Source organism: Semicossyphus pulcher, unplaced genomic scaffold (assembly GCF_022749685.1).
Source record: "Semicossyphus pulcher isolate SPU_LCO1_2020_fin unplaced genomic scaffold, fSemPul1.0.p SCAF_3, whole genome shotgun sequence".
In the NCBI taxonomy this organism is placed as follows: Eukaryota; Metazoa; Chordata; class Actinopteri; order Labriformes; family Labridae; genus Semicossyphus; species Semicossyphus pulcher.
In genome coordinates this window covers 2,410,130-2,423,560 of record NW_027211704.1, presented here as the reverse complement: position 1 = coordinate 2,423,560, position 13,431 = coordinate 2,410,130, and the positions used below count along the sequence as shown (strand labels likewise).

The window sequence follows — 13,431 nt, the reverse complement described above, 5'->3', positions numbered from 1 at the left end:
AACATTCATGTTTAACTTCCATTCATTAAGACCACACAGCATAATCATTTACACTCAAATATAGGCCTAGGTGGAAATAATAGGCCGAGTATTTTCGATTCGTGTAAATTGGAAATAGGAATTAAATTGTAATATGACACACACACTGACACAATAATTTCCATTATTTCTCCTTATTATTTGAAATGTTTTGTTTGCTGAGTCTGTGTTTTCCGGCAGGTGTGAAGGCAGCAGATCAGAAAGCCATCAGGTTATTTTCTCAGAACAAGATATGTAAGCTATTCTCCAGCACGTAGCCGAGACACTTTGATCTGTTCATTAGTTTAAGCCAAAGTATTCTGGAGATCAGATAACAGGAGCCAGTTTAGGCCTTAAAAAGCTTCAGTTGCTTTTGAAAGCAGATTCTTCTGGTCAGCCTGAGGCGGTGAGGCTTTGGGGGGTGGAATTACCTCATCTTGAAATTTCCTCACGTCTTTTTTAAGAGTATAGCATTGTTACGTTTCCCCTCAACAATAGCAGATAAATATGGGATTAATTATAAATCTACCTCGGTTATAGGTCTAAATGTGTGAGCTTTATATTTTTAAATTAATTCACATATATATAATAATTTACATAATACATCTGTAAGCTCTTTTTCTCACCTTGATCCAATCTAATCATAATTTTGCCTGACATAAATAAAATCAACACGAGTTTTCATTGTGGAACTAGATTGATTGTTTTGATTTATTCCACTCAGGTGTTGCGCGTTCGAGTGCGCATGCGCAGTGCACGAACGCCAGGTGAAGTCGGCATTGTAAACCTCTTGTGGTTTCAGTGATCCGCAGCAGCGTGTCAGTGGGATTCTGTGACTGGAGCTTTGCAGATGTCTATGCTGGAGAGGATAGACTGGAGGGTGAGTTCGCTCGCGTGTTTTCCGCTTACAGCTGACTTAGTTTAACCCAACATGCATCATGTTTATCGGTTTTGCTGCTGAGTCGATACTTGTTTTATTACTTTCCTCCATAATCACCTGTTTGAAATGGCGCAGCGCCGCGTGCGCTCTGGAGTAACCGGTGATTGATGTCCTTCAGGCCGGGGCTTAATTCTCTGAAAAACTTAAAGGGATTTGGTTTGAAGCTGTACTGGGATGCTGTTTATGGTCAAAACTGAAATAGGATTTTAATAAAATGTTAGTTACAACACAATCAGTGCATAATTTATCTCTTCTTTTTTTTTAAATGTATAAAATATGCACGCTAAAATAGTCCTACAGGAACAGAGAGATGTCAATTTAAATGCGGTAAAAGTTACTTCCTCAGTATTTAGTAAAGCAAACATGCTCTACTAAACATGTTTATAACGTAATACAGCTTGTATAACATATTATAGACTGTTTTAATTATGTGAATATGAAGAGTGGCCTATATTAGAGGCGAGTATTTCTTGTTTTGTAGGCCTATAAATAAGAGGCGAATTTTATAGTGAAAATCCCCATTATACAATGAGTCAGGTTCGTTCTACCAGTAAAGGAGGATACGTTGATACTAGTCTACATTAATCCCGTATCAAACCTATTCAATAATCACTATAAACTCCTTCGTTAATTTACGTCACTTTTCTTATTTGTCCTGGCATGGATCCATTTAATCTGTACACCTGACATCGGCTGAGCCGGTGGTCTCTACAGTCCACTGTCATGAACATGCTGAGCATCAGGATCGTTCAAAACATCCCCGTCAGGCCAAGCGTGAATAACTTCCTTAGGGTCTGCTGTGTGTCCCTTCAACGTAAAACAACATTTAATCAGCGCGCATCACAACAAGCCAAAGACCAACACGCAAAACGAGAGATAATCCTCGTGATCGCCCACGTCCCGTTGTTCCCAGGCACACAGCGTGGGTGGACGGACGCCACAGGCTGTTAGACAAAGGCCCTTCAATAATCTCACAAATTATAATCTGACATTTAGTGGCCTGCTCTTCAGATGAAACAAAACCAATTAACAGAAGAGCTCAAAAATAAGTGACATATAGTGCATTCAATTGTGTTGAAGGACTTTTTCATGTTGAATTTCAACGTTTTAAATGCTAAAATAAAAAACCCAACAAAATTAGAATACTTATATGTCCTTATAATTATAAAACACAGGGGAAAGAAAACATCTTTTGTCCCCACTGTTGCATATCAAAGCTTCAAAGCGTCGTCTTGTTTTGGACGTTGCAAAGCTCCACCAAATATGTAAATGAAGTGAAGAAAGACTTTTTTGTTGAGCTCCTTTGAGCTTTAGAGGTTTTGGTGGAGAATGATGCTGCTGAGCCCTCGGGCTTATTGCGGTTTCAAACAAGCACTTAACCATTACTGTGAAACACTGGCATTACAGTGTCACGGGGTTATTTGTGTGCCTACTTTCCTATTTAAGTGGGGGAGCTGATTTTTTTGCACAAAACTAACGAAAGTTATTTTAAGAATTTAATGAAATTAGGGAACATTTATAAGCAAAATAGAGTAGGCTATAATTCTCTTAGGCCTACTACTAATATCAGTATATACAAATTTCACCACTGCCAGTAAATGTAATAAAATAAATATATTAAAAATAAGATATTTTCCATTATCAAAATACTACTTTAGAAAGATAACATGTAATAAAATATAAAAATATATGATTATTATTATTGTTATTTTAGATGCTCGGACTAATTGTTAAGATCAGCACCAACATTTTAGAACATCTCGATATGAGCATGTGATTGGCCGAGAGGCATTCAACTGAGCGTCATAATTTCATAATGAGGCATTCGGTAACCTAGCAACCCGTCCCTATGACTTTTTAATCTCAATTTTTAATCCCAAGAAGTAAAAATACTTTGTTTTCTGCGTTATTGGAGAAATACTCTGATAACGCTTTGTTAACCGTTGATTGAAGTATTTCTAGATACTTCTAAAACAGGAACTACGGATGTTTTTCAAATTAAAAGCCCTGTCTGTAAGTTACTGACGTAGAAAAACAAACACTGTATAAGTAGGTGCTGACAGACTTCACTCACTGTAACTAATTAAAAGCGGTATATAGAAAAAGCAATGGGTTTAAACGTCTGACACAGTACATACGGACAGAACTCTGATTGGACCGTTATCCCGCCAATCAGCAATATTTTCATTTTCCCTTTTTTGCTGACGTCACCTGGCAGGGTGACGCCCACTCGGAGCGGCTGTGCAGATATAGTACAGTCAGTGCTCATGTATGCACCAATAAGACTGAACATCGCTCTTTTGTCCATAAGAGGGAGTCAAGTTTCTTATATGCAGCGTTTTCGCCCACTTCCACGGCACAACTACACAGCACGTTGGCCGGAGAGGGGGGAAATACAGCTTGACAACGATTATTTTCTCTCATAGTGGCTGTGGAAACTCATATCTGCGGTTGGACTGTCAGTCGCTCGGTCAGTTCAGCCTTCATCCAACAACTTCCACCTCAGCTGAACAACAAGAGGGGTTCATGATCACCAGGAAGCTCTTACATTTTTCTTACCTGGATTAACTCGCGAACGACAATATTTTTTTCTTTTTCCTATACTCTTTTCTCTTTTAACGGAGGGTATTTTTTGTCTATCAGAATGTTGTGGAAATTAGCCGACAACGTGAAATATGAGGATGACTGTGAGGTGAGTTTCGCAAAGAGGGGAGAAGTGCCCTTTGGTGAACATCGAGCAAAAGTTTGCCATCCAACGCTAAAAGTGATTATGGGTTGATTTTTGTTGAATTTGAAGTCAGATAAGATGAGATAAACGAAGATAAAAGTGTTATAACAAAAATCTAACTTAACAAGCGACAACTAGGAGACAAAAACAACAAGAAAAGTAACCTGAAAAAAGTTGAGAGACGCCTACTGTAAAAGCAAGATGCAATTTTTCAGAGTAAATGTACAAAAATTATATTTGAAACAACCAAAACACACATATTATTACGTACCTGAAAATAATCAAAACTATTTAAATAGTTATTAATTTGTTGTCAAAAAGTAGCATTAACTATGTTTTTACAATATTTCATTTTTAATTTTGATCATTACTGACGTGTAAGAACTTTTTTATAGGCTATGAATTTAGTAGGCTTAATTCTAATAAGATGTAAAATAAAACCGTTTCTTTCGCGCTAAATGTGTGTTAAAATATACATACATTTAAATGTATTGTCTAAATATATTCACTCTCTTCTCTAAACAATTATCTTCAGTGGACATCATACCATTGGGTAACAGCCACTTCATTCCCCTGAGGGACAAATGTCAACACTACCTGCCATCTTGTTGTCACCTTTCTCAGCTGCCATGTCTCTTCCGTCCCTCAGGAAAGGCACGACGGCAACAGCAATGGGAACCCCCGGCTGCCTCACCTGCCAGCGGTCAGTCAACACCTCTACAGCCCGTCTCCCTCCCTCTCACACTCGGCCAGTTCGGACTTCCAGCCCCCGTACTTCCCTCCCCCTTACCAGCCCATCTCCTACCCGCAGTCCAGCGACCCCTACTCCCACCTCGGCGACCCTTTCAACATCAACTCCATACACCAGTCGCCGTCGTCGAACCAGCAGCAGCCGTGGCCCGGCCGACAGGGGCAGGATGGGCTCGGAGCTCACGCGAGGAGCGGACTGGCGAGTCAGATCCTGGGCCTGGAGGGAGGCTCGTCCGGGGTGAGGAGGGAAGGGTTCCGCCGGCCGGAGCTGCTGCCCCCACACGCGCACAGCCTGGAGTCGTCGGTTATTGGTGATAACATGGGGATGCACGACATGGGGCACGGACTGGAGGATGTCCAAGTGAGTGGATTTAACTGAGAAGAATGCTTAAGTCACTTTGTCTTCTAAAATGTGTGCGCGTGCATGCTAGCTGAAGACCATAAGCTACATTAAAAGATGCGTCTTAGGCAGACAATAAAGCTAAAGTTGACCAGGTTAGCTAACTTTATTTAAGTATTTAAGGTTACATTATTTTGATCAAAGTAGATTCAAATCGATTCAGTTAACATTAAATTTCTATATTGGTAATAATATCTGTATTGTTTTTATTTGTAGGCCTTATGTTTTGCATTAAAGAGGCAAAAGATACAGAAGTATTTTGGACTAACGTTTAATATTTTGCTCTTAAACGTAACTTTTGTGGGTTTTTTAACAATGACTATGATTCCTTATGCTAATGCATTTTCTTATTGTTTCCACCCTTCTTTTCTCAGCATGTAGATGACCACAGTATTATTATGGCAGATCAGACAGTCATCAAGAAAGGTGAGTTTCCTCCTTGTCTCAATGTAATCTTTTGTGCCAGAGAATCACAGTTCTTTTACTTTGAAAAGAAAAGGTTGCTGCCTATGGAACATGTGCCTTTGTACAACCAAATAAAGATGCAGTAATTACTGGCAAGGGCTGGAAATTTACCGTAAGGACTGTATTTTTTTCCTCTCCACATACTTGGAATTGTCATAACAATTACTTCTATAGTGGCATGTCAGGGCACTCAGCGCAGGGTACAACACAGGAGGAGTTTTGTATTTGTACTTGCACTGCATACACTGATAATCCTCACAGCCACGAGATGCACTTATCTAAGCTTGATATGATCCGCAGCCTATTCTGTTGGTGAACGTGCTTGAATGGTTGCCCAGTGGGAAAGAAGTGATCCCTTTCAAAAAACGACAGGCTATTGACAAGACACGAAAATTGAGCAACCCCTCGGTGTTGACTGCGAGAGAAGAGGGAAAGCTTTCGGATCATCTTTAGGCGGGCTAAGCTTGCAATTGCGGCGCTTTTCAGCTCACGTTAGCAGGAAATTATGAGTTGATCTTGACGCAGTGTTTGGCTCTGCAGAACCAGCTTTTGGCGGGGTGTGGCATTAAGGGCTTGCATGTGAAGGACAGTTTAGTAATTTGTTGGGACATGAACTGTTTTGATGGAGAACTTATTCCTGCTGTTTTGTCATCAGGGCTCCATTAAACAGACTTTGAGTCAGAGGAAGATCGGCTCGAGGAGAATTATTCCACTGCTTAGCTTTTCTGCATTTATTCAAACCATACACAGGCAGACGGATAGATAAATAGAGGGATAAAAATATTCATTAAAGCCTTTAAAAAAACTCATAAATATGATATAATATAAAATCCGATAAAGATGATTTTAAACCAACATTATGATTGAGTCCCTCATTATCATGCCTGACTATTATCACTGTGGTTTCCCCATGACATTTACGTGATATTTTTCTTTAAGTACAGTGTTGTTGTTGTATTTTTTTTCAGGAAAAAACTTTTACAATCTTGTGAGACATATTTGCAAGCTGACATCTCTTTGCATGGCACAATAAACCAACCAGTCTCCATTTGTTACGTAAATCAGTGATGGCTCATTATATTGTTCCCATGCTTAAGGGCACGCTATGGGCGATCTAGGTTTTCCACTTGTAAACAATGGCATGTCATTCCCAGCTCTGTGCCCCAGAGGAGCCTTAAAGTACTCATGTGACTCTGTGATTTCTGTCTCAGTATTAGGACTACGAGGTGGCAGGAACCTTGATCGCTTACAGAGGACTTATTATCAGGGGGGCATTCTTGCGGGTGAGGATGAAGATAGCTATTTTCTGTAGTGTGCTGTACTTGTTTTGTTTGTCCGATGCCTGTCAGTGCTTTTGTGGGGGGTTATTAAAAACTTCGTCTAACTTTAGAAGTTGCAACAAAAACACACACACACTTTTACGCGCCTGTGAGAGCAGCTAATAAACAGCACTGAGGTGAATCTGAGGGTCAGTCTGTGTGTGTGTACCTGTTTGTGGATGGTGTTTGGCATGAGGGCATTTGAGCAGTTTTACCAACCAACCACACAATATTTCAAAAGTCCTCAGCAGTGGTTTTCTCAGCCGTGCAGAGCTGCACACACACTCTTCCTTGTGATTACATACAAGAAAACACAAATTCCCTTTTGCTCAGAAAGGATTAAGCTGATTAGAGCTCATGTACATACACAGGAAAAGAGTGTATATATAAAGATTTCTGTTGCAAACCCAGAATATTTTTTATTTCCCTTTGTACTTCTTCACTCTTCAGCTTACCCATATTTCCCCCCCTCCTCTCCAGGGCCTGTCACTCTTCCTAAAGGCAACGCGCTGGGTCTCCCTTTCCAGAAGGAGTCCCTGCTGGGCATGGTATCAAACCCCACGGAGGTTTTCTGCTCCGTACCGGGCCGTCTCTCCTTGCTGAGCTCCACTTCAAAGTACAAGGTTACCGTGGCTGAAGTCCAGAGACGTCTGTCGCCCCCTGAGTGCCTGAACGCATCGCTCCTGGGAGGAGTTTTACGCAGGTCAGAGCTCCGACTAACGCTGGATTTAATGCCCCTGTTGTAAAAGTCTTAAAAAAAAACACACAGGAAGCACTGATTGACCAAAATTAAGGGAAGCTCTCTGAAGCATAATAAGGTTCCTTTTTTCATCAATATCTTTGTTATCTGCAGTTTCAGATACAGAAACCATGATCTGATATCCCTCTGATGCAGCCTGAAATGCCGTATTGTGTTTTTGCGAGTACGCTAGTCAATGCACCAATCACATGCCATAACTTATTAGCCTTGCAAAAAATGTACTTGTTTCCTCTTCTCCCAAACAGTAGCCCTAACAGCATTAATGTAAATTATGGCTGCTAGTAGCAACTGCTGTTTTAGAGTGGTGCTGCTAGCGGAGAGTGTGACATTAGTGAAAGCTAGCAAAATGTCAGCAATAGGCTATATTTTTCTTTTAAATTAAACATTAAGATAATTACAACATGTAAAAACACAAAATAAAGCAGTTTTCTTGTTAAAAATCAGAGTTTATCTGCCCCTCTTCACTGCGGACACATGATGTCGGAAGAAGATGCGAGCAGAGCAGCCGCTAACGTTAGCTAAGCTTGTGTCCGGGTGCTTAGCTTGTTTTTAGGCAGAGTACAGAGCCATATGTCAGACAACAATGCTAACAATCATAGCACAGCCGAAGAGGGTTAGCTCTACAGCCTAAAGCTGTTTAAATACTAATTGTGCTATGTATTTTTTTTTCATTGACTTGTATTGTTAGAATTGTTGGTTATGAGGTTGAGAAAAATCCACATTGATGAGGTTGTCCTATTGACTCGAATATTATCATCAATTTATCGTCAAACTGAGGAGTTCCTGCTCAAGTGATCTGTAGACTAAAGCTCAGAGGCTCATGGGAAAAGCTTTTCTAAAAGCCCAGCTTGTCTCAGTTACTCGAGCTCATCAGTTTTTTGCGTAAGGTTCGTGACATTCTTTGTGTGGTCTGCAATTTTGGTTCTGTGCTTCCTCTGGGGATAGGTTACATCAACACACTTAGTACCAATCTAAAGACTCTGTGGGTGTGTTTTGTGTGTGTTCGCCAGGGGTTGCAGCACGGGTACGTTTATCCGTGGCAGAGCAGTTGACCTCACGGCACATGTGTTAGTGTTGCAGTCTGCTGAGGGACTGCGAGGAGGTTACTGTACGAGCTCAGCACCCCTGACCGGAGCGTTTTGTGCTTTGAGTCGCACGTTTGCCACTTCCCATGTGCCTGTGTTAATGCTGACATGCACACACACACAATCGCAGACATTTTTAAGTAGGTCATATAGCAATAGGAGGGGGGATCGTTAGCAGAGCGACGGAGGGTAGGGGGGTGAGGACACTCGTACACACATGCCTCCCTAAAGATGCACCCGCCACGGAGAGGCAGAGCTTGCCCGCCAGTCATGCGGAAAACTGAATCGGCCTCAGCAAGTGGGGAGTTTAAGTGTTTCTGCAAACGTGTGTATGAGTGAATTTTATGTTTTTTGAGCCGAAGTATCAATTGTGTTTTTTTCCTTCCGTCACAGGAGCCGGTTTGTGTAATTTATTTATTATTAAGAGTGCACAATAAGATGTTCTGCAGCAGTTAGTGCAAGGCCCCCTCTGAAAAGTTCACGTTTATTTCAATAAAATTTGATTAAATTAAATTGAATTAAATGTTTTTATTGGCAGGAGAGTTTCATTATTTCTTTCACCAAAGCTTTAATTTGAACAATATCAGGAAAATACATGTTTAAAAAATACACCATATCGAATGAGAAATGTTTTTTCATTCTGTTGCACAATCTACAATAATTCGATCTGAAGTCATTTATAATTCCTTCACATTGTGTGACGAATGTTGTTATCATGCATCATCCTTCTTATTACCTCACAAACTAAGTATGTGTGTTTTTCTTGTCTTTCTGCAGAGCTAAGTCAAAAAACGGAGGCCGCTCTCTGAGGGAGAAGCTGGACAAAATTGGGCTCAACCTGCCCGCCGGAAGAAGGAAGGCGGCCAACGTCACTCTCCTTACCTCACTCGTAGAAGGTATGGCATGTCACTCAGCGGTGCTTAGCGTTGCACCTTCTCAGGTGTAATTGCTGTTTGCAGCGGTGGAATGTCGCTTTAAAACGTCCGTCTCATTCACAGGGTATGTGCATGTTTTAAGTGGCATATAGAGTCTGTAAGCCATTCTCTAAACACCGTTCATTGTTGGAATAGCCCATTATATAAGGACAATGGGAATGCTGCAGAGTCTCGAGGAGCTTTGTTCTGCATGCGATGTCCTTTAGGTGAGCCGATGTTTTAATGCACGCTGGATGTCTTTAGACGAGAGAGTATCTGAAGTAATCCTTCTCCACCTAGATTAGTTAGTGTCTGCAGGACGCTAATGGAGCTGCAGATTAACTCACTTCTACTATAAGCTAACCATCCTTTTCGTGTCTTTATTCTTTAACATAGAAACAAATCCCCAGTCATTTAATTTCAGGGAGTTGCACAGTTTAAATGACGCCACACTCCACACCTTCCCCTGTCATCACATCCAATACTAAACCAAACATCATCGTACCTTCGCCAGGCAGTGACACTTCCCCACGAACACGTTATCACCTAAAAGACATCTACCTGCCGCGGGCCGAGGTAGAATATTCTATCCTCTCTTGCTCCCAACACGCTTAATTTTTCTAAATGGGCTGATGATTCTGTGCAGGAGAATGACTGCGGGCTTGTGTTATTTAGAGACCTTCAAAGCTGAATTAAGCCTTGTTATCTCGTGTTCGGCTCGCCAGGAGGGCCTGCTGACCTTAAAGCTTGTGCTTCTGAATAGCCGCCCGTGTCCTCAAGTGATGCACGCTTCTATCAATAAGCGGTGCTGTTAGTGCCGTGGGCTCTCTTCGCTAGCATTTATTTCACTAAGCCCATTATGACCATGCAAGTCAAACCACCCTGAAGACGGAAATATATTCATCTCAGTAGCTCTCGTGTCCCCGAGCTAGAAGACTGTGTACAGATGATTATTCTGGAGTTCAGCTGCTTCACTTCATGTGCCTTGATGCTTGAGTGTGTGAGGTTCAAAATGGGGCTGCTAGTATAATACGCTGCATTGATAAAAGGTTGATGCGGGCCAGATAACCACTTGATCTTTGGCCATTCTGTCAGAGTAAATCCAGCAATAATGCCTTTGTAAATACTAATCTTTCTGTGTCTGATTTGGGGAAGAGAGGCAACTTTTTCTTTTCTCATACCAGCTCTTTTTCCTTCTTCTTCTCTTAGGTGAAGCTGTTCATTTAGCAAGAGACTTTGGTTACGTGTGCGAGACCGAGTTCCCTGCAAAGGCAATCGCTGAATACCTGGGCAGGCCGCACGTGGAACGCAACGAGGTTAACTCTCGCAAGAACATGCTCCTCGCTGCCAAGTAAGTGTCTTGTCTGCATGGTTGATTTGCATAGAAGCAGACCTGTAGAAAGCCGACATATCTGGGATGTTTTCTTATGTGGCTGTGGGATTATTTTTTAATTACTGGAGGATTTTGCAGATTGAATTTCCTGCAGGCTTCCTAAATCTGTGTACTCTTCCACCTTCAGGCAAATCTGCAAAGAGTTCACCGACCTGCTCACTCAGGACCGCTCACCTCTGGGAAACTCTCGGCCGGCCCCCATCATGGAGCCCGGAATCCAAGGCTGCCTCACTCATTTCAGCCTCATCACTCACGGCTTCGGCTCTCCGGCCATCTGCGCAGCCATGACCTCGCTGCAGAACTACCTGAATGAGGCGCTCAAACAAGTGGACAAGATGTACCTGAGCTCTGGTAGCGACACCCAGGGCTCCTCAGACAGTGGGAGCAAATCCACCGACAAAATGGACAAGCACAGGAAATGAGAACTGGAAGGACAATCCTTATGAACTTGAGAACCCCTGAGTCCCTCCATCTTGCCGCCCTGTCTGCCCTGTTTTTGGACGTTTTTTTAAAATCGATTGATAAGTATTGTCATTTTGAGAGCGTGTGTGTATGTGTGTGTACTCGCACTGTTGAATTTATATCATATTTTTCGAGTCGATAAATTCTAAGAACTTGTCACAGTTTGCTGCAACTTCAGCCGACGGTGCAGGCCGTGTACTGGTCCTAATGGGAGCCCACCTTGTTAGGGTGTAGTAAACACCCTATCACAGAAACCACTATGCAGTTCCACACAGTTGCCAATGTGCTGATGCTACAACCATTGGACCTGCTCTCTGTTGACAAGAGGAGAAAAAAAAGAACAAAGTGCACACTGTTTTTCTCTCCCTAGAGGACATCATTTCAAGATGAGTTGCTGTGGCTGTGAATTCCTCTCAGCCCCCCCCTCCCCCCCCTCCACCTCCTGCTCTGTCTGGAGGCAAATCCACTGATTTCCTGTGTCTCAATGGACTTGCAGCGGACAATTTTCATATGAGAAAGAAAGAGAAGAAAATCCTCGTCATTTTTTTTTTTGTTTTGTGCTCAATTTGTACAACCACTTCAAAATGGCTCCAGTGTTATTGTGCTTTGTTCATGAGAGATGATTTGAATCTTATGTAGGCCTGAATGAGAAAAAGACCATTTTTGGGTTTGTCGGTCAGAAACCAGAGACTTTAAAGCCTCTTCAGTGTTCATGTGGATAACAGGCATAGCAATGCTTCCATTGTTACTCTTTTTACGCAGCAGAAACTTGTTACTTTTGTGACCGCGTTTGGTATTCCTCACTCTTAGTATTTAAAAAATCCCGATTTACCATCAGCCTACCACCCGGTTCAGTCCTGCCTGAGTGTACGTATGTTGTGAGAGTGCGTGTAAATGTACAGATTTCTTTCTTTCAAAATGTTTTTAATTAGACATTAAATTCCAAACATAGAATTTTATCCAGCGTCTCGTCCTGGATGTAAATATTTTCTAATTTATGTTGTAATTTAATGGGCTTGTGTAAATACTGGTATCCCTCTGGTGTATGGTTTCACTTTTTATGATGACGTGTTCGACTTTTATAAATGGGTTAGTTTTTTATCGAGTAGAGGTTAGGCAGTGGGCATGATATACCTTTTTTTGAAAATATGTAAAATAAAACTGTTTTAAAGTTTCAGGAAAAATAAAAAATAAAATGAAAGACTGCAGGCCGCTTCGGTGAGTCATCCATCTTGTTTTTTGTGCATATTTCAGCTCACAGATGATTGTTAGTCATGTGTTGGAGGATTCTGCTATTAATAAACAGCAAAAAGTCCCTAATGTGAACAGTAGAGATCATTATAAACTTTCACTTTAGTTTCACAGATAGGTCGTGTGGCTCAGTGAAGAAACAAAAGTACAAGATGTTCACAGAGATGCAGAGAAAGCTGAGAAAGAGATGATGTTATAAGATCGGAACATTCCTTCCAGTTTGTGTCAATACTTTTATCATTTCTGACGTTTCCTCCATTTTTTTCGACTCCTGTCTTTCGAGCAGGTGTGCTCCCGCATGAAGGTGCATTTCGTCTATGCAAATGTCGTGCTGCGAGTTTCACACTGCAGATGACGACTCCTTTGATGTCTGAGAAAAAAAAAGCGCTGCAAAAAAAAAAAACTGCAGATGTGTGGAGCAGCATTGCTTAATCATTACTCGCCTAGCCGGTCCCTGCTGATTCATGCGGTCTGTCTGTTTATGTGTTTCAGGAGGTTGCTGCTTCGCTAAGTGTCTGCTACAATCGACCAGTGCCTCAACCTCTGAATTTAGAGCTGGGTTTATGTATCCGATCGAGTATATTTGTAATCGGAAATAGGAAGTTAGGAAGTAGTGTGATTACATAAAAGTTTTCAGGTGTCTGTACTTTACTTTTTTCTAGTTTTGACTTTATTAGACAGTTGAAGAGAGAGAAAATATTGGGAGGAGATAGAGGGGGATCACATGCAGTAAGGCAAGGGCTGAGGGAACCTGCAGCCGCTGCGTTCAGGACTCTCTGTACATGGGGCGCCTGCTCTACCAGTTGAGCTAAACCAGCGGCCCAGGTGTCTGTACATTATTTAAGTATGTATTTTACTTTTACATTTTTTGTACTTTCAACTTACATTTTGAAAACAGGCTCGTGCATGCATTTCAGGAAAATCGTGCATCATATTGTGCATCATT

The 13,431-nt window shown here is 41.6% G+C and overlaps 1 protein-coding gene across 3 annotated transcripts; it reads left to right on the top strand.

Moving 5' to 3' along the window:
- Positions 1 to 3,350: 3,350 nt before the first annotated feature.
- Positions 3,351 to 12,440, top strand: tfap2c (transcription factor AP-2 gamma (activating enhancer binding protein 2 gamma)). 3 transcript variants are annotated; one of them, XM_069677952.1, is made up of 8 exons: positions 3,351 to 3,650; positions 4,336 to 4,797; positions 5,211 to 5,262; positions 6,513 to 6,584; positions 7,122 to 7,323; positions 9,243 to 9,361; positions 10,589 to 10,730; positions 10,900 to 12,440. In XM_069677952.1, the coding sequence occupies exons 1-8, from the start codon at positions 3,603 to 3,605 to the stop codon at positions 11,192 to 11,194; spliced, it is 1,392 nt and encodes a 463-aa protein (XP_069534053.1). In that variant the 5' UTR covers positions 3,351 to 3,602; the 3' UTR covers positions 11,195 to 12,440. The 3 variants fall into 3 exon arrangements, with proteins under 3 accessions (XP_069534053.1, XP_069534052.1, XP_069534054.1); XM_069677951.1 differs by having other exon boundaries at positions 7,101 to 7,323; XM_069677953.1 differs by lacking the exon at positions 6,513 to 6,584 and having other exon boundaries at positions 7,101 to 7,323.
- Positions 12,441 to 13,431: the final 991 nt, after the last annotated feature.

Coding starts and splice junctions, on each gene's coding strand:
- tfap2c (XM_069677951.1), top strand. CDS start 3,603: ATGTTGTGGAAATTAGCCGACAACGTGAAATATGAGGATGACTGTGAG. Junction 4,798..5,210: donor ACGGACTGGAGGATGTCCAA/GTGAGTGGATTT, acceptor TTCTTTTCTCAG/CATGTAGATGACCACAGTAT. Junction 7,324..9,242: donor CTGGGAGGAGTTTTACGCAG/GTCAGAGCTCCG, acceptor GTCTTTCTGCAG/AGCTAAGTCAAAAAACGGAG.